Source organism: Antechinus flavipes, chromosome 2 (assembly GCF_016432865.1).
Source record: "Antechinus flavipes isolate AdamAnt ecotype Samford, QLD, Australia chromosome 2, AdamAnt_v2, whole genome shotgun sequence".
Lineage (NCBI taxonomy): Eukaryota > Metazoa > Chordata > Mammalia > Dasyuromorphia > Dasyuridae > Antechinus > Antechinus flavipes.
In genome coordinates, this window is record NC_067399.1 from 462,782,300 (window position 1) to 462,806,513 (window position 24,214).

General features: G+C 40.4%; 1 protein-coding gene across 1 annotated transcript in view; it reads right to left on the minus strand.

Moving 5' to 3' along the window:
* Nucleotides 1-781: 781 nt before the first annotated feature.
* STOM (stomatin) overlaps nt 782-24,214 on the minus strand; it is a 42,299-nt gene continuing 18,866 nt past the window's right edge. Inside the window, exons 2-7 of the mRNA XM_051979553.1 lie at nt 17,558-17,661; nt 14,949-15,021; nt 11,598-11,680; nt 6,422-6,625; nt 4,971-5,105; nt 782-3,178 (exon numbers count right to left, since the gene is read on the minus strand). Coding sequence (XP_051835513.1) covers nt 2,984-3,178; nt 4,971-5,105; nt 6,422-6,625; nt 11,598-11,680; nt 14,949-15,021; nt 17,558-17,661 — 794 coding nt within the window. The 3' untranslated portion in view covers nt 782-2,983. The remainder of the gene's footprint in view (nt 3,179-4,970; nt 5,106-6,421; nt 6,626-11,597; nt 11,681-14,948; nt 15,022-17,557; nt 17,662-24,214) is intronic.

The following is a 24,214-nucleotide window of genomic DNA, read 5'->3' on the forward strand; positions in this document are numbered from 1 at the left end:
AGAGATGTAATTTCCTTGGTCACCAGATCAAAGTGAAGGAATGAGGTGGTAAGCATTTAGAAATCAGTAACAACAAAATAAAAACTCTAAAACCACAGGAGGGCAAACTGTGGCTAGTGGGCCAAATCCTATCTAGAAAGCTAAATATGACTTTTACATTTTAAAATACAATTTATTTAAAAATTGTTAAATAAAATTTTCTAGATTTTTTTTTTTTTTAGAAAATGTGAAAACCATACTGACTTCAAAAAATGGTATTTTAAAATGTACAACCCATTAAGAGGTTTTAATTGAAACAAAAGATATGACGGCAAATCAACTGGGGGAAATGAATGATTATGTCCAAGCTTGAGAACTGGAGTCACAGAACTTTGTGATGTTTATAGGTCAGTTCTGAGCCTCAGAGGAAGTGTGAAGTAGATCCCAGCTTCTTAAATTGTGATTAGTGACTCCATATGGGGGTCTCATAACTGAATGTGGGACTCATGAAGTTAGGTTATCAGTAAATCTTTGACATATACCTATTTCATATTCCGAAATACGTGGGTTCATGTAAAAATTTCTCAGGTGAAAAGGGGTTATGAGTGGAAAAAATTTAAGAAATCCTGAAATAGACGGCTACCATTCAGATTTAAAATTGGAAAGATACCTAATTGCCTTACCAATTAGGTACTGCAACTCAACCCCCACGCTCAAGAAATCCACTCGCCTCAACACCTGCATGGGTTGCAGGATATGTTATATGCATTATATACAGACAAAAAGACAACAGGACCAGGAAAAGAGGCACACAACAATTTATTAAGGCTCCCTCGATCTTCAGCTTCCACAGGCCAGTCCCTAACAAGATATTCCACCCAAAGCTATTGCTCTTGCTATTTCTAAAACAGACAAGGAAAGGCAGCTTGGGATCTAGATTTAAAGCAACCAGGGAAAATAGTAAATTCTACAAGTGTGAGACAGAGAAATAGCACATATAGTTTCCTTGGTCAACAGACCAGTTTAAAGGGTGAGAGATGGGGGATGGGGAAGGGTAGGAAAGCTTTTTTAGAATTGGGTTAACAAAAAAATAAAAACTTTAAATTAAAAAAATATATCTATGAATTTTATAATCTATATTAAAAAAAGAAAAAAGCCCAGAGACTCACAAAGAAAAATTTTTAAGTCTTTAACTGGAAGAAAGAAAAAAAAATGATGGCAAATTAAAAAGGGGAATAAATGACTACATCTAAATTCGAGAATTGGAACTAGAGAAAACTGTAAAAAAGCCTCTATTCCAGAATGTTTCCAGGTTGGGCCCAAACCTCAGAGAGGTGTGATATAGACTACTATCAGTAGGAAGAATAGTAGTAGTATTAATTTTTTTCAGGGTGTATGATGGGGAAAAAGGTAAAGAGCCAGCCTGAAATGGAATTGAAGTTTTCATTTGCAAATTTTAAACATCTAATTTCTGGGAGTTATTTCCTGGGCCTCCCCCTTTAACCCTGAGGTTGCTCCCATTCACAGAACCCTCAGCGTACTCTTATAATAGGTAAGGGAAATTGTTCCATAAATACTTATAAACCAAGGACACTTCACTGGGATACATATAATATGAATCATGATGTCTGTAAAGTACATTGTCTTCCTGTAACTTTTTTTAAAAAGACAATCACATTGAGTTCCAAAGGTACAGAAAGAGATCCATAAAAGTTGGCTTAGAGAAGTTAAGAGAAAGGTTCATTTAAAAAAGTCACAATACAAAAACTATTTTAAACCTGATGCTTGAAGATAGGCAAGTCTGAGATAATAAAGCACTTTTGGAAGGGGTTTCAGCTGCTTTGTTAAAAGGCCAACACATTGCTCATTCACCAAAGAGGCTCAGATCAATTAAGAAAAAAAAAACAAACAACCAAAAACAAACTTCTTTTTGAAAAGGATAGAAATGATGGCAGATCCATAAAAGGCCTTGAGAGGTTTAGAAAGATTAGCTTAATCTTTCTGAATGGCAGAAATGGGGCTCTGATGATATCATCTCCATGACTACCCAGTCTGCAGCCGTGGCAACGAGAGGACAGTGACGTCTTGCAGGGCAGCAGAATATAGCCATCTCTAGTACCAAGGGCAGGGGCTAAACACTCTAGTCCTTCTCCATGCTGAAGAAGCAAGAGGCCTCCTTCAACAAAGGGGACCGCGTTCAAAAGATGGTTTGTGTTCGTAAGGAACAAGGGAGGTTGGGGAAAGGGATCACACACATGGTCCTTTGCAGAGAAAGCAGTAAGACAACTAGTGTAGGGTTTGGAATCAAGCCCTCTCTCACAACAGGAGGCAGAAAGGACCCCAGCCTGCTGTCAAGAGACTGAGGATCCCAGTGGCTTTGCTGCTCCCTCACTGTGTGGCTTTAGGAACACCTTTTCTTCTTTCTAGGCCTCAATTTCTTCCCGTGTAAAATAAAGGGGCTGAACTAGATTGCAGACCTGGAACTAGCAGGCGCCTTAAAGATCATTTGGTCCGACACACTCAGGATCTCTAAAGGTCCCTTTCAGCTCTACTGTTTCAGGTTCTAATACTCTGCATTTTTTTACGTGCTGAGACCACTTTCTAGACTGAGTAAATGTGGTAAGGGGAAGAGGGGAGAGTGACTGGAAGATCAGTCAGTACTTGCCCTTTCCCTGGGCTGCCAAGATGAGCAATGGGCCAACTCAACCAAAAAAGGTATTTGAGCTACAAAAGGATTATCAAGAAGCATGAAAAGTGTAAGATACCATAAATCATCCAGCTGTCTGATCTCTTTCAAGTTACCAAAGCTAACTACTCATTGGCTTGTTCTTATGATCACTAGATAGTCTAAGCACATCAAATTCAGTATAACAAGACAGAAAGCAGAAGAGGAAGGAGGAGGAAGTGGGGAAATCGCTTTCACCTCATTCACTCTTTACAGGCTAGAGGCTACTTTGGGTCCCCAGCTCAGCCTTCCTTCTGGACAGCTCGGTCTTAAGCCAACCTAGTGCTTTGCCCCCATAATACCCTGAAGCATGTCTATGGGCAGCGGAAAGACAATGGTCGAGTTTTTCTCTGCAGCAATGGTTGTCAGGGTCTGCAGATAGCGCAGCTGGAGAGCGGCGGGGGACTCGGTGATGACCATGGATGCTTCTTTCAAGGCCCGAGAAGCATTCATCTCCCCTTCAGCAGCAATGACCTGGAGCACAAGGAACAGGAGTGACTCACTCAGTCAGAACATCCCTATGTGAGCAGTGACACACACACTGGGGACCTGCTGCTCAGGACCTGTTTGCTGCCACATTATCTAGGAGATTGCAGGTTTGGAGCCGCAACCAAACTTTAGAAATCATCTGGTCCAATGTTCTCGTTTTATAGAAAGAGAAACTGGGGCCTTAGCAGGAAAGGTAGCATGAGTCACAGATTCTTCTACACCACAAGGAACAACTCTTGTGTCTCTGTCACTAAGATTTGCCAGATTCATAATTCACCATCACCTTGTAAAGCTCAATAAAGTACAAATAAAAAACACCTATTTTATAGATGAGGACTCAAGTTCAGAGGCAGGAAGTGATTGCTGATCAAAGTCACATAGCTAGTTTCAGGGAGATCTGGAATTGAAACTCAGGCCTTCCTTCTCCCAGACCAGAGCCCTTTCCATCACATCGTCTGGAAAGGATTCTAAAGAATTCATTTTCTCATCTATCAGGACCTTAAAGCTGAAAAGACGTGTATTGATTCCACTACCCAGCATCAATTCATCATACTGAATAATCCACACATACTAACACACTATGGAATAGAATCATTCTACTCCCAGATCACTCACTGTTAAAGGTAATTTATTTCACAGGACAATATTTTTGGTTGAAACCAATTCAACCTGCATTTTAGAGAGGACCAACAGGTCTTCTTGTTATCTGTCATTGGGATGAGCCCAGGCAACATATTTAAGGGAGGCTCTGACATGTTGATGCTAATCTAGAAAAAACACTAGAATGATAGGACTGGAAATATGAAGAAATGGGATAATTAGCTTCTAGAATAGGTCATGGTGAGGAGGAGTCCAGAAGACCAGGGTTCAGGTCCTGCTCTGCCATATATTGGTTATGTGACTATGGCTGAGTCTTAGCCTTTCCCTGGGCCCTGGGCAACTCAACCACAGGATGCTGCAGAGCACTGGCCCAGCACCAAAAAATAAATAAATCCAGTAAACACTAAGTGAAGAGCACTTCACTAGCACTTGTGCTAGAGGGCACAAGGACAAAAAACAAAAGTCTTTTGGACTTTGTGGGCTCTGAAGGAGAAATAAATGAGCTAAGTTGAGGAGAATTCAGGAAAGAAGTGGCTTGTGGGAGGAGCCGTGAAAGGTAAGAATGATGTGATTTTCCTTAATGCAGGTTTGATGGTGTCACCACCTCTACTTAATAAACTGCAGTGAGAATTCTAATCCCTGTCTGAGCTACCTCATCATGAGGTTGTGAGGTAAATACATTGTAAGACTGACAGAGCTATAGAAATGGGAGCTGGCATAAAGCAGAGCTTCTGAAAACTTTTTCCACTCATGACCCCTTTTTGCCAGAGAAATTTTTATTTGACCCTCTCTTGAATCTGTCCTGAGTGTAAAGTATGCGTGTTGTGTGTTCAGCGCGAAGGCCGCAGTGGCAAGCACTGCCAGAGACACCTCGGGTTCACCATATGTTTGAGTGTGAACTAACTTTTGGTCACTGTGCTCAGAAATCTTCTACTGTTGCTACATTTTTGGCGACCCCCACATTCGGTGACATGAGCCATGTGAGGCCGGGAGCCACAGCTGAAGGAGCTTTGGCATAAACGGCCAAGAAAAGCAAGGACAGATGAGGAAGCAAAGGCCTGAAAGGGAGAGAAAAGAGGGAGCAGATCTCAGGGGAATACCCGACAGGAAGTAGCAGAGGCCTCTGGCTGCGCCAAGCTGCTCTCCTATCCTCGGTGTCGGGGTGGCTGTGGGTTACCTTGGCGCGGGCCTCCCGGGAAGCCTCAGCCTCGGCGGCCATGGCTCTCTGCAGCTGCACAGGTAACTTCACATCCTTGATCTCCACGCGCTCCACCTTTATCCCCCAATCATCAGTGGCATCATCCAGGGTGGCCTGTTGGAGACAAAAGGAATGAAGGTCCGTTATTCCCAGACCCAGCACACAGAACAAGGGGTGAGGCAGGGGCCCTGCGGTGGATGCTAAGTTGCACAGGTGTGACAGTCTGTGCCTTGAGCCCTTGTTATAGGGACGGGTGGGGAGTGAGGGGCTGGCAGAGTTGCAGTCTGTTAGTTGTGTGTGCAGGACAATGGCAAGTCAGAAGAGCTGGTTTCTAACCCACCTCCAGCATTACCTACCAGTCATCTCCCCTCGAGGAACCTTGGTTTCCTCAGCTGTAAAAATGAGTATAAAAGTAGAGTGGCCAAAGTGCTGGACTCCCATCGCTGACACTTACTAACTATGTGACCATGGGCAATGAATAAACAAGACTTATTATGAGCCAAGCACTTAATGATTAAGCACTTACTATTTCTAAATCCTAGTGACAAAAAGGCAAAAACAGTAATGGGCCAGAACTCTGAAACAAGCATTCTTACAAGTGCCAACTCAGTGGAACTGATGAGACAGTGGTCATCTAGTTTAGCATGGTGACTAATAGTTCTCTAGTTCAGTATGACTGAATCAATCTTACAACAAATAATGGTTCCCTAGTGATATAATGATTGGCTTATACTCGGGATACTACATATAGCCTGGGACAAACGCAGCCAGACATCCATTCCATCATCCACCTCTGGGGTGGCCGGAGGCTGGAGCACAAGCCCTTGGACTGTATGCAGGTTGTGAAGAGCTTTAGAAGCCAAACAGAGGAGCTTAACATTAGATCCTAGAGCTAGTAGGAAGCTATAATGGCAGGCAGGGATGAAGATGAGATAGACCTTGGTCAGAGCTGTGCTTTAGGAAAACCACTTTGTGATAGCAAGCTCTAAATTACTGAATCAAAGGATCAGTGGGGGAAGAACCCTTTGATTCAATGATGCCCTGAGAGTGTTCCCACTTCTCAAGATTACACACAGGTAGCAGGTACCAACAGCTAGGAATTAACCTAGGTCTTTGTGTTCCTTTCCATTACCGCCCTGTGGCTTGTCTGGGCTTCAATTTCCCATTAACCCAGGGGACTGGACTGCATAACACCTAAAGGTCCTTTCAGCTTTAAATTCAAGGACCTAATAAAAGTCATGAGTGCAAGAAGCGCTCTCTTCCCAACCACCTGCTCCAGTTTGACAGCTGCCTGCGAGGACATTTCTGGGGAAAGACCTTGGGCTTTCTAACCCAGCGGCCCCTCTCCACTCTACCACCTTCTTTCCCAAAGCCTGTTTAAATTCCCAACTCGGGGGAGTCCTGATTACTGATGCGACTGCCGTACCAACCTGCATGTTATGGGCAATCTCCTCCCGGTCAGAGAGGATCTGAGAGAGATTTTTGGTGCCGAGGACATTCCTCAGGGTTGTCTGGGCCAGGAGGCGCGTGGCCGAGTCAGCATTGGTGATGTTGGCCACTGCCAGGGTGGCATTCTGGACACGGTAATAAACCACTCCATCCACACTGACAGTCACAGAATCCTTGGTGAGAATCTATATGAAGAAAAGAAGGAACTATATGTCCACTAATAGACAAATTTTAAGTATATCCTACAGGAAATAATGAGTGATATTCTTTTTTTTTTTTAAAGACCAAAAAAAAGCTTTACCAGTACAATCCCTTTATTCCTTCAAGGCCTAAGCCTCAGCATGACCTTTTCTATGAATTCTTTGTTGTTTGCTTGGCACAGTGCGTAGTACATAGTAAGTGCTATAGGAATATTAATTATAATAATTATTATCGCTATCAGAAATCTACTAGTTTTTTATTATTGGATGATGATATGGCTTTCTTTGTGCCAGGCAGTGTGCTATGTGCTAGAGAAACAAAAAAAGGCAAACATCAATCTCTGTTCTCAAGGGGCTCATAGTCTAATGGGAAGAGACAACTTACAAGCAAATATATACATACTACATGTATAAAGGACAAACTGTGATGCTTCCTCACCTCAGGCAACATAGAGAAGGCACTAAGTAAGATTAAGGAGAACTGACTAATAAAGTCTTCAAGATGGACTTTAGTTGAGACTTGAAGGAAATTAGGAGAATCAATTAGAGAGAAAGCCTGGAGTTCTGTATAAAGAAAAGCCTGCAGATCCATATGGAGAGGAGTGAGGTACAAGGATACTGGAAAAGAAAGAAAGGACTAAATAATGAAGGGTTTGAAAGTCAAAGAGAGGATTTTATATATGGCCCTAGAGCACAGACAGGATTACCTCTCCTTAAGTGGGCTTTTTGTTGCTCTTAAGTAAGCCCTAGTTGAATTCCTAGTAGAATTCCTTGCACTGACAAAATTATCATGACCCGCCCCCCCTCTCCCCCCAGTTACAGAATCAGAACACCACGTTATGACATCAATCTCCCAGAATATTTTTCTGGTACCCCACTTCTTCCTTATGTCCTTTCAGGCTTAGCCTGATTACTATGCATCCCAATGGCTGATTCATTAGGAACTTGGCCTGATTTAACGGCCCCTTTCCCCTTGTTAAGGCAAATTCCACTGGGGAACCGAGACCCTGTCTTTCCCCCTGTCAATATCAACTCTTTTGGAATTTAGCTCATTGTCAACAGCGTAATAAAGTCTTTGCTTCTTGATTTGGACAAGGTCTAAGGATACAAATTCTTTTGAGACACCTTGCAACACTGGCCCCAAACCCCAACATGTTTTGGGAGTTTAACCCCACCCCCCCACATTTGGTGGCCCATATGAAGAGAGAGTCCTAGACCTCAATACTCTTGAGGTTCAGTGCTTCTGTACTCCATGTCTCATCATTATCACACTCCTTATATTATATATGTCCATCTTATACCTCTTCCCCATCCTGTTCCCCACCCCTCCCACCCCCCATCTCCTGCCCTTGTCAAGTAAAAGTGTATAAACTCCATGAAGAGAGGAACGGGATAAACTTTCAGCTTTGGCTCCTCTGTGCCTTTTTGGCCTCAGTGCCTCCCTCATAGCAAGAGGTAAATAGCATAGATTGAACTAAAGGTAAAGGACAGAATTTGTCACATTTTCCAAGGTCTAGTGAGAAGATAACCCAGCAATCAGAGGACATGAGTTCAAATCCTTGCTCTGACCCTTAAAAGTCCCAATTACATAAGACAAGGCAATTTGACTCCCCAAGTTTCAGTTTTCTCATCTAGATGCACGACCCTCTCTTGGGTTACTATGAGAAAAGGAATTCCGTAATGCTTACAATGCTCTCAGATTCAGGCTCCATGGAGTAAAGACTGTTACATTATTTTGAATTATATCTCAGAACCTAGCACAGTATGGGGCATACATGTTTAATACATGCTTATTAACTGACTGATGGATAGAGAAATGTGAGCTATGATTATCATATCATTCAATTAACAAGGAGCATCTGAATTTTAATAGGAGACAAAGTTATGAATCACAGAACCTCAGCGCTGGAAGGGACCACAGGGACCATTCAGTCCAAACCATACCTAAACAGTAATCCTCCTCTGTGATTACACTTAACTGAGTATTATTTGTCCAGCTGGAGTTTAAGAACTCAAGGGAGGGGAATCTATCTCTGGAGGCTGTTTAGTTACCCTGCCCTCTTCCACCTGGAGTAGAGAAGCTCTAATTGCTAGTAAGTTTTGTCTTATAGTAGGCCTGGATTTGTTCCTTTGTTCTGTTCCAGAATAGCTTTTAGTTCTGCCGGTGCTCACCCCACTCCACTCCATCCCCAGGCTTCTTCAGTCTGAATATCTCTAAGTATTTTGCCAAATTTACAGATTACCCCTAATTGCAAAATATTAGTATTATCTGGAGGGGTGTGGAGTAAAGCCTGGAGAACAGAAGACCTTCTGGCCTGGCTCCCGATCACAGCAAGGAAGACAGGAAACATACCCCAGCAAATTCATACCTCTTTAACCAAAAAAAAAAAAAAAGAAAAAAAGTGGAAGACTTGAAGCCTGTTACAACTTCCATCTGAGTTCGCTAATCTTTTCTGAAGAAAAATCTCTAGGACTGAAGGGAAGAGAATTATCTCTTTTTATCTTCCTCATCTGGAGGACTCTACCAGTAAGTGTGATGACCTGCTCTATCTCATCCTATGCGACAGTTTCCGGTAAGGAGCTAATTTGGCAACGAGGAAGACGCTGCACCACCTACAATACTCTAAAAGGAAATGGCAAAAGCACACATTACTCAAGGTTGGGGCTTCAGGTGGAAATGGCTTCACTCAAAAGGAGGTGAATCCTCCTGTACCCTTCTACTTCAAAAAGGAGACCCGACTCCTCCACCTAAGAAATGGGCAAAAGGGAGGATTAAGGCTAACAAATAAAGACCGCTGACAAACAAGTCTAGCCTAGCTGACTTGAGGCTTGACACAGTTTCCTCAATTATAAAATGAATGGGTTGGATCAGATGATTTCTGCGGTTCCCTTCTGATTGTTGTGTGAGTCTGGGGAGCTCACGGGGCCTTTCTGGTGCCATTTCTCAAGGCACTTCATATCTCAAGGACTTTCCTTGTCGGCATAATGGGAAAGCCCCCACCCGCCTCTGATGATCTCACATTCTGTGCTCCAGGGCCCCTTCCAGGTCTTCTGAATGCAAGCCCTGCTAGCTGCTCTTCTAAAACATTCCATAGGTCCGGAGAAGCATTATTATTAACAGTAACATTAATCAAATGGGTTTTATCAAATATACCAATGAAATGAGGATCACAGAAAGTATTTGGGCATTAAAGCAGTGATCCAAATAATAACTCATAGTTCACGGTGACTGTGAATACAGATTCAGTAGTTTCTTGAAATAAAACAGAGGCAGCAGAGGCAATCAGAGCATCAAATTCCACCTCTGTCCCTTATTACCTGGTAGGATCTTGGAGCAAATCACTTCAATTTCTCCAGGCCTCAGTTTTTCCATCCATAAAATGGGCTTAAATTATCCAAGGTTTCTTCTAGCTTTATAGTTGTGATCCCATAACTCCAAAGAAAATCTTTGCTAATGTGACTTTTATCCATGTTAACATTCTTTTTGCCTCCACTGCCTCAGCCCAGTGTTTATCTCAGGCAGAATGTTTACCTTAATTCACAGTAAATTCACAAGGGACAAGAGAACTTAGAAGCCTTTGCCAAGTGCATTGCTCAGTCTCCCGAGGACAAGAAAGGTAGCTGAAACATAGCAGCTTAGAATAACCCAGCTCAATGGCATCAGTATCTGCGGAAAGTGAGGGTAGCTTTTCCAAAAGGAGCTCCACTGGGGACAGTCCCTTCGCTGGGAAGAGACTAAGAGAAGGTTATCCTGGGTCTTTCACTATTGCCCAACAAGACTTCCCTAAAGCTCAGGGAATAAGGCCACACTTCAACGGAGAGCAAAGAATGTGTTGTAGTTACTAATCCCCAAAACTATGGCTTTCTTCCCATCTTTCTTCTCTTTGCTGGCATTAGCCTATCAGAGGGCAATGAAAGCGAAGAGAAGCAGGAGATTTGGGTTTCAGACCCAGCCCTGCCAATCATTTGCTGTTCTTCCCCGAGAGTCCATCACAACCTTTGGGATATCTCTTGGGTCACTCTTCATCAGTACATCATGGCTGGACCAGCTCTAAAATGGTAAATAGTACTAGCTGTGACACAATAGAAAGAACAGGGCATTTGGAGCCACAGGATGTAGGTTTTTAGCCCAGTTTTTCTACTTATTATTTGCATATTTTGGAAAAGTCCCATAACCTTTCTAAAGAGATTGAACTAGGTACCCTTAGGGTTCTCTCCTTCCAGCTCTAGACCTTTTGATTCTGCATTCTAAAGTTCTTCCAGGGACGGCTAGGTTGCACAGTGGATAGAGTACTAGCTCTGAAGTCAGGAGGACCTGAGTTCAAATTTGAACTCAGATATTTAACACTTCCTTAGCTGTGTGACCCTGGACAAGTCACTTAATTCCAATAGCCTCAGCCAAATAAACAAATAAACAAATAAATAAATAAATAAAGTTCTCCTAGGCTCACCTTTCTAGTATAAGCTATAATTCACTGTGTGCCCTTAGGTTAATAATTTACCTTTTGGGGGGTTATTGTTTGCTTTTTTTGTCTTCTAATATGAAAACTTTAACCTTAATTTACAAGAAAACTTTCTAATAGTCAGTGTCCAAAATGGACTAGAATGAGTGGTTTCTAGAGGTAATGGGTTTCCCTTCCCAGGAGGTCTTTAAATGGAGATTACATGAACCTTTTCCAGCTATTTTGTACAGAGAATTTCTTTTCGGCTATGAGTTAAATGAGTAGCCACTGTGGCTCTTTATAAGCTGAAATTCTAATTATGGGATGACAGTACCAAATCTGTTTATTGGGAGGGTTGCTGTGAACATCAACTTTGACAAAACAGAATTCATCTGAAACGTGCAACCTAAAATAAAAAGTCAAGACTCTAAAAACAAAAGGGCAAGGTACAGCAAATTATATTTTCCACTGGAAATCCATAGAACAGAAATGTTAAGAATGAAGAGCAACTTCACCTCTTGAGGAGGAATATCGAATGAAATGGTCCTCATGTCCACTTTGATAAAGCTGTCAGTGCAGGGCAAGATAAAGAAGAGTCCTGTGCAGGAAAAGAATCAGAAGATTAATGAGAGACAGTGTTATCTAATGACTTTATTTTGTCATTAAATCAGAAGAGAATCAAATCTAACCAATTTTACATCTAGACTGACATGCAAGGAGCCAATCTGCACAAGGCCATTCTCCATCAATCAATACATTTTTCTTGCCCAAGACTCTGTGAATAGTCATGGGAGACTAGTTTCTGTGTCTTTCTGATTTCTTCAATACAGTATCATATTATTCCTTTTTCTTTTTAAAATTAAGTTTTATTGAAGTTTTTTGTTTGCACATGAGTCTTTTCCAGATATGACTGCTTGATCTTCCTCCCCCAAATTCTACCATGTAACAAAGAAAACCAATTAAGCAAAACTAATCAACAATGACCTAAACAGATATTGTATTCCACACCTAAAGAGTTCCCCCAAAAGAACTGTAAGTTCTTAGAATGTCCTATTTCTGGGTAAATTTCACTCAAAAGCTGTTGGAGAAAATTGGGTCTTCTGAAGCAACAAATTTCACAACTGGCTGCCTCTTCTGTGTACATATTAGTTTTGTGATCCAGAGCAAGATATATAATTTCTTTGCCTCAATTCTTCATATATAAAATGATAATAAATACAACATACCTCACTTAAAAACTTCCTAAAGACAATCAGATGGTGTAGCAGATAGAGCACAAGGCATGAAGTCAGGAAAACCTGAGTTCAAATAAAGACTCACACACAATTTGTATGGCTTTGGAAAAGTTTGACTCAGTTTTCTCATCTGTAAAATGGGGAAAACAGCTCTTGCTTCCCAGAGTTGTTGTGAAGACTGAGCATTTAGCATAGTGCCTGACACAGAGTAGCCAATAAATACTTATTTCCTTCTTTCTTTTCTTACAGGATTGTTGTGAGAATAGAATAAGGTAAGAAATGTTTTAAAATACTTTGCAAATCTCAAAGTACTATACACATGTTAGCTATTTATATCTAGATCTATATATAGATATATAATATATCTAGATATTATTATCTAGATTATTGGTTTCATCTGGTCTCCAATGTTTCACTCTCCACATCTAGCAGGTAGGTTTAGACATCAATATGCAACACGACTTGGATTCATGATCTAAGTCTCACACTTACTAGCTGTGAGACTCAGATAAAATAATTTATAGAAGACTTGCTGCCTCCTTGCCGACGTCCTCCACATCTCCACCTGCTGAAATCCTGCTTTTCTTTCAACAGGCCTCAGTGAGCTTACTTTTCTCATGGTATGATGGAAAGAGAACTGGCTTAGAAGAGTCAGCCCGAGTGGATGCCCCAGCTCATGCAATCATTAAGTGTGTTAATGTGTCTGTGTCATTTCCTCTTTTTCTCCTGTGTAAAATGAGGAGATTGGATGAGAAAACATCCAAGGTTTCTTAAGCGCTAACAGTTTATGAACATGTCCCGGGTTGAGTCTTTCTCAGAGCTCAAAGCAAAACTATATTAGGAAAATCATCTTTGCACTGGGCTCTCTCACTGTAGGAAATGCACTCCAGAAAAGGAAATTCTAAGAGTGCATCACAGGTCAGGGTAGGAAGATAACAAGAAGGAAAAAACAAGCAAAGAGAATTTAGGCTTGTTTTCTTCTAGCTTATTATTTTCATAATACTACTAAAATATCTTCAGTTCAAATATCAATAGATTTAATCCACATAAACAAAAACTCTTTCAAGTCCTCACTAGTTTTTAAGAATATAAAGGAGTATTGGGACCAAAAAGTTTGGGAAGCATTGTATACCAAGTGGATCAAACTGGATTTGGAGTCAGAGGTAATGAGTTCCAATTCTTGCTGCTGGACCCCAGCAAGTCACTTTCTTTTTCTGGGCCCCTGTATAAAGGAGGCGATAACATTTGTAGTGCTCACCTTGCAGGGGGTTGTGAGGAAAGCACTTAAAAGGTCTCTGTACACATCATGGGGCAATCTTGGTCTAACTCAGCATCTATGATAGTGTCATCCTTATCATTAGGGTCACTGTCAGGTTTATATAGCACCTGCTTTGTGCTGCCATGGTACTGAATGTTTTCCAATTATTATCTCATCAGGTACTATTGTTATCCCCCCTCTACAAGTGAGAAAGCAGGATGTAGATGGGGGTTGACTTGCTCAAGTGTCTAAGGCTGGATCTGAACTCAGGGCTTCCTGGTTCTATCTACTACACCACCAACTGCTGAGATAAAATCGCTGTGGAGGCCCAGCCTGCATGTATCTTGCCAGAGGGCCGGATGCCTTTGTAGAGTGGATAACAGGAGTTTGGCTTGGAGAAGAACCAGTTCTGAACTGTGATGGCCTGATCCCGACACCATCGTGCCCCCCGGGCTTGCTGCTTACCTGCAGCCCTGCCACCACACCTGCATCGCCTACCTGGTAGGCTCTGCAAAAACCAAACTGTCTACAACCAATCTGAGCCCTGTCACTGTCCTAAGTTACGAGTGACTCGGCCAGTCTTCATCCCAGCCCCATCTTCCAGACGCCTCAGCACATTAGTCAGGCTGGATTCCCCGGTGTGTGGATCTTGTCCTGGTCTCCCCGGTCGGCTGCCTCCTTACAGACTTCTGCTGCTCCTGCCAGGCCCCAGCGAGAGGCAGGCTCGTCCTACAGCTGGGTGGGTTCTTCTCCATGCTCCCCTGTCAAGAGAGCCTCTCTTTCTCCTCTCTGATCTCTTTAATACATTTATCGCAGTCTGACTTAGTTATTAGCATCAAGAGACTCTTCCGTCCCATTCCCTTAAACCCTCTCAAATACAGAGACTATGCTGATTTTCATCCTTATCATAAGGTCTTATATAAGGTACATGCTGAGCCTATCTCGGGCAGCTGAGCTTAAAGTCAGGAAGGTTCATTTTTCCAAGTTCAAATCCTGCTTTAGACACTTCCTAACTGTGTGATCCTGGGCAAGTCACTTATCTCTATTTGCCTCAGTTTCCTCATCTGTAAAATAAGCTAGAGAAAGAAATGGCGAACTATTCTAGTTTCTTTGCCAAGAAAACTCCAAATGGAGTCACGAAGAACCTGAAATGACTGAGTAACAAGGAGTCCATCTTACATGTAGTAAGTACTTAATACATGATATAATGCCAGGGTGGAATTAAACTATTTACTGAATCAAACTGAATTTAGGATTCTTCCACGAGTACGAAAGTGGGAAGAAGTAACAGATGATACAACTAAGTGGAGTAGATAAAAACTGAAGTAAAATGTCTTTCTCTGGTAAAGACAATTCCTGATGTTCTCACTCACCTGGCCCTTTGGCTCCTCCCTGCAAAATTCGACCCAATCTGAAGATGATGGCTCTCTCATACTCCTTTATGATCTAGAAAAGAAAATAGCAAATTAAGTTCTTAAGAGACTACAATAAGCATCTTGAGGTCTTTTCTTTGTGCCCCACCTCTTGCCTAATGCAGGAGTCTGCATGCAACAGAAGTTTAATAAATGTTTCCTGAATCAAAATTAAAGTCCTGATTTAACATCCTGATCTCAACCTCTACTCCATGAGTTAGTCATAACAGGCTGATCTTTCTATGAAGATAAAATCTAAAAGTAAAAGTGAAGAAAGTATGAGTGTTTAACCAGGAGAAGCCTAGGGGAAGAAGTGAGAAGGAGGGAGAAGACTCATTGTTTTCAGATAGTTGAACAGCTTTTATGGGGAAGAACATGGGGTTTCTATGGAGCTGGTGCTGTAGAATTATAGTCCTATCAAAAGTATCAAATCACTACAAGTCATAAAGAGGGAGGAGATCATTTGCTGAAGAAGTTTGTAAAGAGTGTTCTTGTTCATTTATGACTTGAAGTAGATGACCCTGCCAATTTGACTCTATATGACTCTATGAATGGCTAGTGGGCAAAGGAAGGTTGGGAAGTGGTAGATTTTGGCTTGAAATACAAAACAACTACCATCAGGGATATCTTTGTTCTATCACCACTGTTGGGAATACTACAAGCTTCCCGAGGAGTTTGAGTACCTAGTTAGAGAACACCTAATATCCAGGGTCCTACCCAATTCAAAGTTTAATGATTTGATACTCAATAACTTTTACCTAATAGGAAAAAAAAGTTAAGACCTTATAGATTCTTCTGTTTCTTCCTAAGTGGCAGGAATTAAATAAGTGAGAAAACTCTCTGTAGTAGACATAGTAAATGGAGATCTCTTCATAATAGAGAAGACATGGTTTCAAGAACATTCACTCATACACAAGGGTGTATATGGGTCATATGACCCTGGGCAAATAATTTCACGAATTGGTGCCCTAGGCAACAAGCTCAGACCCCAAAGTCGCAGAGCATTTGCTGATATTTATTTAGTAGTTTCCTTATCCAGAGTTCCCTGCACCAATAAAATCAGAGGTCTAATATGAAAATATGCTCCAAATCATTATTAATCAGAGAAATGCAAATTAAGACAACTCTGAGATACCACTACACACCTCTCAGATTGGCTAGAGTGACAGGAAAAGACAACACGGAATGTTGGAGGGGATGTGGGAAAACAGGGACACTGATACATTGTTGATGGAATTGTGAATACATCCAGCCATTCTGGAGAGCAATTTGGAACAATGCTCAAAAAGTTATCAAACTGTGCATCTCCTTTGATCCAGCAGTGTTTCTACTGGGCTTATAAGGGACCTGTATGTGCCAAAATGTTTGTGGCAGCCCTGTTCGTAGTGGCTAGAAGCTGGAAATTGAATGGATGCCCATCAATTGGAGAATGGCTGAAAAAATTGTGGATTTATGAATATTATGGAATATTATTGTTCTGTAAGAAATGACCAACAGGATGAATACAGAGAGGACTGGCGAGACTTACATGCACTGATGCTAAGTGAAATGAACAAAGCCAGGAGATCATTATATACCTCAACAACGATACTGTTTGAGGATGTATTCTGATGGAAGTGGATCTCTTCGATAAAGAGAGCTAATTCAGTTTCAATTGATCAAAGATGGACAGAAGCAGCCAAACCAAAGAAAGAACACTGGGAAATGAATGTAACTATTTGCATTTTTGTTTTTCTTCCCAGATTATTTATACCTTCTGAATCCAATTCTCCCTGTGCAACAAGAAAACTGTTCGGTTCTGCACATATATATTGTATCTAGGATATACTGTAACCTATTTAACATGTAAAGGACTGCTTGCCATCTGGAGGGGGTGGAGGAAGGGAGGGGAAAAATCGGAACAGAAGTGAGTGTAAGGGATAATGCTGTAAAAAAATTACCCTGGCATGGGTTCTGTCAATAAAAAGTTATTTAAAAAAAATCAGAGATCTAGTTTTAAAAAAAGTTGGAAAACACTTGGTGGGTGTTCTGACACAGCAGGAAGGTGAAGAGGGAAGAGGCTATCATTATCACTGATTGTGTCCTATAATGCCAATGACCATCTCAGAATCTGTTTAACTTATCAGACTAAAGGAGAAGCCTCTCCAGGAAAGCTGATGGAGATTCTTACTTTAGCCCTTATGTAAGTCCAAGAGAAAGTTCTTACAACTTTATAATATTCAACTTCTTCATAGAAATAGTAGAAGATTGAATTTTTCAAAAGGGAAGACAAGGAATAAGAGGTAAAGTGATAAGTTGAAAAGAGCAATGAATTGGGAGTTATAAGAACTATATTTGACTCTTGGCTCTTTCACTTACTACCTCTATAATACTGGGCAAAATTGCCTGCCTGTTCTGGGCAGTTGACTCATTGGTAAAAAATGAGAGGGTTGGACTAAAGGCCCCTCCCAGCTCTAAAATCTTGTTCCCTATGGGTAAGAAACAATCCTATCCACAAATGAACCCACACACATTAAAACAAGGAATCACAACCCCCTTTTCAAAGTTTCCTAAAATAAAGGTTCTATTACCTTTATGCACATCCAAACTGAGAATGGGAAGGTAATAGCTGTGAAGATGAAGGATATAATCACTAGAATCCATCCACAGAAACCAAGGCCCTTACTGGGGCTTTCTGCAAAAAAGAATATATAGTTCATGTTATCAAGTTGAAATAAAATCTTGAGGATCATTACTGTAGTATGAAGACACTACAGGAAACCAAAGAGTTTAGAGAGCTAATCTGATATAGTAGTAAGAAAACAGAATTAATCATCAAGAAACTTAGATTTTTGCTTCAGCTCTGCCACTAATTCACCTCGTTTCTTTGGGCATCTTTGTCCTTTGTAAAATGAGGTAGAATATAGAGCTTCTTAAACTTTTTCCACTTAGAACCCCTATTTGCCCAAGAAAATGTTTATGTAATCCTGGGTATATATTAAGTAGGTATATACTATAACAAGAAGATTATATGATGATCAACTGAAATGGACTTGGATTTTTTTCAACAATGAGGTGGGTTGAGGCAATTCCAATAGACTTGTGACGGAAAGCCATCTGTATCCAGAAAGAGAATTGGAGGACTGACCATGGATCACAACATAGTATTTTCATCTTTTTTTGTTGGTGCTTGTTTTTTTCCCCTTTTGATCTGTAAGAATGGTACAGAGTACCAAGAAATCACAAAGGGAAAAGAGAGAACTGCGTGCACCAGGGAAGGCTTGATGCAATCAATACTGTGCCCACAGTTCACAAGTACTGATTGAATAGTCAACTAGTCTGTGACACACAGAAAAGCTTTAAGAACTAAATTTCCCATAGTAGTACCTCAGACTCAGCAAGAAAAATCATGCTGGAGGGCAGATAATCTCTTTTATATTAGTTTACAATTTAACGATGCAACAGAGCCAAGTAGTTTGTGAAATATCCCAACTTAGAAGTTACAGAGGAAGGCGCCACTCAGGTATTTTACTTGGGAAAGCCCCAAATCTTGTGTTCTGGAATGATCATGGGCTCAATCATTCCACCTTTCATCACAGCATCATATGACTTAGCAACTGAACTGATCTTGCCCTACAGGATGTCAGAGCTAGACAGGACCTTAGTATTAATCTCACTTTACAGATGAAAATCTCGCTCATTTTACAGATGAAAAACAAGATCAAGATCAGGAAAGTGATTCGATTGAAGTGATACAACCAAGACAGAATCCATGTTTTCCTAATGCCTTTCCAGATTCACACAGCATCAAGGCTAGATTCTACCTAGTGAGACTGCTGGGCTGGAAATGAAAGTAATAATTTAGCAAGGAGTAATGAGGATGCACAGGAAGGGGGTTCCAACATGGGCTCAGCCTGTGTGGGATCTCTGGCAAATTAGTTCACCTTTCTGGGCCTCAGTTTCCTAACCTGTTAAATGAGGCTGTTAGACTAGATAAACTTCAAGGATTGATTCCAACTTTAACTCTTTGATTTCATAATCCCTACCAAATGATTAGCTGTGTGATATGGAACAAACAGCTATGCCATTCTGGGCCTCCTTTCCTTCTGATATGATTCGAGGAAAGTATTCCTTGACCTATTTACCTCGTAGAGTGATGAGAATTACCTCATCCAACACATCAAGCACTTTGTGACTGGAGCAGCTCAATGGCTCTTTATCCATCACTGTTTATGGGGATCAGATCTGTGTTTACTGGTAAAGAACACCTAAGGAGGAATGCTTACCGACACCCACACTTTCTCTGCAGTGTACTGTCTTAAAGATGCTGAGCCCAAGGGGCAGCCAGGTGGCGCAGGGGATAGAGCACCAGCCCTGAAGCCAGGAGGAACTGAGTTCAAATCTGATCTCAGACACTTAACACTTCCCTAGTTGTGTGACCCTGGGCAAGTCATTTAATCCCAACTGCCTCAGGGGGAAAAAAAAGAGAGAGATTCTGGGCTTCTGAACCTAGCTGGAATGTGTCAGCCAAAGAATCCGAACCCAGGTCTTCCCAAATGAGACCAGTTCTCTGCCCATGGTGCCAGCCTGCCTCCATAAATATTTTTTATTATTTTTAAAAGTCTTATAAAAACCATATCTGTGATACCATGCGAGGCTATGCAAAAGCCAAACAAAGGATTCTTCCATCTATAGGGACCTGAGAAGCCATCTAGACCAACCTTCTTATTTAATAGCTGTGAAAACTGAGGCCCAGGACTTTCTCCAAGATTATAAAGAAAGTATTAGAAGCAGTATTTGAACCTAGGGTACAGATGGTGTCTTTGGAATTGTTCATCATCATCAACACCCAATCTTGTTTTATTATTAATGATGCTGATTATTAATAACATGATTACATAATGTAGATATAGTATATTTAATACCTATTATTATTAACCATCCCCATATCTATAGTACTTTAACATCTAAAAAGTGGTTTTTACAAAACAACCATGTAAATAGTATTCTCACTTTAAAGATGTAGAAGCCAAGGCCCAGACAGCTAAAGTGTTTGTCCAGAGTCACAGTTTCAAAACTGGAACTCAAACCCAGGTGCTTGAGTCCAGATCCCAGTGCTATATGATCTCGGGCAGTTCTACAGGATCCTTTTCCAAGAAGAAATCAACTCTCTGAGAGATTATAAGAAAAGTTTCCAATGTGGTGTTTTTGGAGAAGGCTAATATCAGGCTTTTTTGCTATCATAAACCAGAAACCCAAAGCCTTAATTACCAATGGTCTGGTGTTGGTGGCAACCTCCCAAGACAGCTGTGTCCAAATTGGGAATGCACTGGAGAAGCTCTGATAATGAAATGTGAGATTCCCACAGAGTAAGTCCTCTTATTTCCAAACAACATTCTTTATGGCAAGAGACAGCAGGAGGCTCCCTGCCAGGCCCAAGTCTGGCCTCCTGAGGCTCTCCAACAAAGAACATATGTACACCATCTAGTTAACTCTTTTACTGTTACAGAAAATTTGCGATGCACTAAATTCTGAAGGATGCAAAATGAGGAAGAGAGAGAGATAAAAAAAGGGAGCTGGAAGAAGGGGAGGAAAAGGGAGAAGGGAGGGAGAAGGACAGAGAGGAGGGGAGGGGAGAAAGACACAGACAGACACAGAGCCAGAGCCAGAGTATAAACTAGAGAATGAGAATAGGGGCCTTTCCTCATCTGCAGAATTGCCTGCAGGTACATAAGCCTGGTGCCTCAGCCTTCTGAACACTGCCCAAATACTCAGGTTACTATTTTCCTTGCTAGAAGACTAAGAAACGATGGTCTTTTAAAACTCAAGTTTGTTCAGTGATGAAAAGAAAAGGAAATTAAGCAGTTTTCTGAAGATGGCTTATGAAGTGCAGCTGGGAACAGAACACAGAATGTCAGTGCTAGGAAAAAACCCTCGTGGCCATTTAGTCCAACCCCCCTCATTTTAGAGATGAGAAAATGAAGAATCAGAGAGATGAAATGGGCCCATGGTCGTATGATAGCAAATGGTTAAACCTGAATATGAAACTTTATCCTCTACCTTCCATCATTTTATAGATGATGACTGAATTTGAAACCTAGGTCTTTTGACTTCAAATCCAATGTTCTTTCAACTATGACATTATACCTTTGCAAATTCATGACATTCAATTTCTAGTTTAGTATGAAAAGAGAAGCTAGATGTTTGCGGAGGGTTCACTTCTAGGCTTTCCTATTCCTTTGAAATGGAACCATTCTACCATAATTTCTATCCCTTACCTCATTTGAAATTTCTCATTGGTGGTCCTGTTAGATGGCACATTTTAATATATTTCTAACCTCCCAAGTCTTCAGGATTACCAAAAGTCCACAGGTTCAACTCTCACATGACTGCAAACCTTGACAGGTACAAAAGGAAATTCAAATTTGCTTCCAGATATTACATCATAAGAAAAATAATTCACTAAAATAAGTAAATTCTATTGATCTACTTGAGAAGAAGTCTTTAAAGGAAAAGAGGAATTAATTTGGAAAAGGAAGACCTGGATTAAAAGCCTCATTCTGTCAGTAGTGTGATCTGGGAAGGACATGATTAGTTTTCCTTTTCTATAAGGGGGTCAGACTAGATCAGGAATTCTTAATTTAGAATCTGTGGACTTAAAACATTTTGATTACTATTTCAATATGAAATTATTTCTATATACTTGTAACTATTTCAACATAATAAAAACATGCGATTCTGTCTCACCCATTAGACTATTATGAACTCTCTTAAGAGTGGACACTAATGTGTGTGTGTGTGTGTGTGTGTGTGTGTACTCACACACACATATATAATATTTTATTTTATATTTTTAAATACATACAAAGGTAGTTTTCAACATTTAACTTTGCAAAAGCTTGTGTTTCAAATTCTTCTCCCTCTCCTTTCCTCATCTCCAAGCAATCTGATATAGGTTAAACACATGCAATTCTTCTATAAATGCTGTACACACACAAAAAAATCAAATCAAAAGTGAAAAAATACACAAGAAAACAAAGGTAAAAATACTATGCTTTGATTCACATTTCAGTCTCCATAGTTCTTTCTGGAAATGGATAGCACTTTCCATCACAAGTATATTGGAATTATCTTGGATCATGCCATTGTTAAAAAAAAGTCAAATCTAACACAGATAATCACAGAATCTTGTTATTATTGTGTACAATGTTCTCTTGGTTCTGCTCACTTTATTTTACCAGTTCATGTAAGTTTTTCCAGGCTTTTCTGAAATCAGCCTATTCATCATTTCTTATAGAATAATATTTCACAATATTGTTTTATATTAAATCATACACATGATATATATTATAATTATTTTATTATATTATTATTATAACTTATTCAGCCATTCCCCAACTGATGGGCATGAGTGGATACTATATTTTTGCCTTTCTTTGTATTATAGTGCTTAGTACAGTGCCTAGTATGTAGTAGGCAATTAATAAATGTTTACTCTGATTTTATTTAATTTTCAGATCTGAATTCTTTCAGCACATCCTCTTGACATCTCTCTTCCCCTGCCATTGAGAAATAAGCAGGGGGAAAAATAACGATTACAAACACATATTGTCAAGCAAAAAAAATTCCACATTAGCTATGTCCAAAAGAAAAAAAAGGCTCAATCTGCATTGAGACCATAATCTCTTTGTGGAAGTGGGTGGAATATTTCATCTTGAATCCTCTGGAATTATAGTTGATCATTGTATTAATCAGAATTCCTAAATCTTTCAAAGATATCTCTGGCAATATTGTTATATTTAATACATACTTGTTAATTTGACTTGGTTTCCTTTGTAATTTTATGTATTTAAAAGCATCATTCTGAAAATGGGTCCATAATCTTCATTAGATTATCCAACTAACAGCTTCAAGCTTCATAGTGATAGAAGCTTTTAATATCTCAGAAAACCTTGCTGAGGAAAAGCCAAGGCAATGCTATCTCTAAGAAACAATTGTTCAGTATAACTGGACCACTAATAACATTCTTAAAGACTAAACTTTTTTTTTCTCAATGCTCCAGTGAACAATAGTTTGCCATTTTTTCATTATACAGTTGTAAATTCCAAGACAGTAAATGAGTAACTAAGGAAGACAAGGCATAGAAAAGACAGTGTTTACTCTCTCAAGTACAGTATTAAACATTCATTCAATCTAGTTGAACATGAATAAGAAAACTTATTCTTACTGGAATACCAATTTTGTTTTGTTTTTGAAAAAACTTTACATTTATTATAAGCATTTCAAGTTTATAGTGTTTCAATTGTACCTTACTATAACTCCATGAGCTAACAGTGAAGTTATTATTAATTCCATTTCATGGATGGGGAAACTGAGGCATAGAGATGAGTACCTTGTCCAAGGTGATAATAAAGGAGAGCTGGTTGAAACTAATTCACATTTAAGAAGAGAAAGCATCACAAAGTAAAAATAACCATAAGTTTGGAGGCAGTTGTTTTGCATTCAATCCTGATTTCCAGGTTTTGTTATTCAACTTTTCTAAACCACTATTTTTATAGTAAAATAGAGAAATGTAAAGCAAGGTTAGTGCCATGGAAATGGGAGCTATGTTAACTCTACAAGTCAAATTGTATGTTGATAAGGCAAGCATTAACAGATAAGGAAATTGTGGGCGGGAGAGGGAGGAGAGGGGAAGAGGAGAGAAAGTGGGGAGAGAGTCGAAGGGAGGGAAGGGGTAGGGAGAAGAGGGGGGAGAAAGGGGTAGGAAGAGGAAGGGAGAGAAAGGGGTAGGGAGAGGGGGAGAGAAGGAAAAGGGGCTGAAGGGGAGAGGAAGGGGAGAGGGAAAGGGGAGAGAGGTCTGGAGGACCTGGTAAGCCTGCCGATCAGCACAAGGCAATAATTCTGAGGATTCTGTGAACAATCCCTTGCCTAAAGTCTTCAGACACACAAGATTACCGACACCTGATTCACAGTCAGGGGCATTTTGCCACATCCAGAAAAGGGGCAGTTTCTTCAATCAAGAATGGTATGACTCTCTGTGGCAACACTCCTCAAAGATAAGCTATCAAAGAAAGGTCCAGCAGTCAGGCAACAAGCTCCAGGCTATGCAATTCAACAGCAAAATAATCAGAAAAAGGAAATAAAAGCATCATGGAACCACAGATTGAAGTCTAAAGGGCTTTTCTCCTCCTCTACTGTAGTCCACTGGTTGGCCCATGCTACCAGGCACCCAGTGAGCCAGCAAGGAC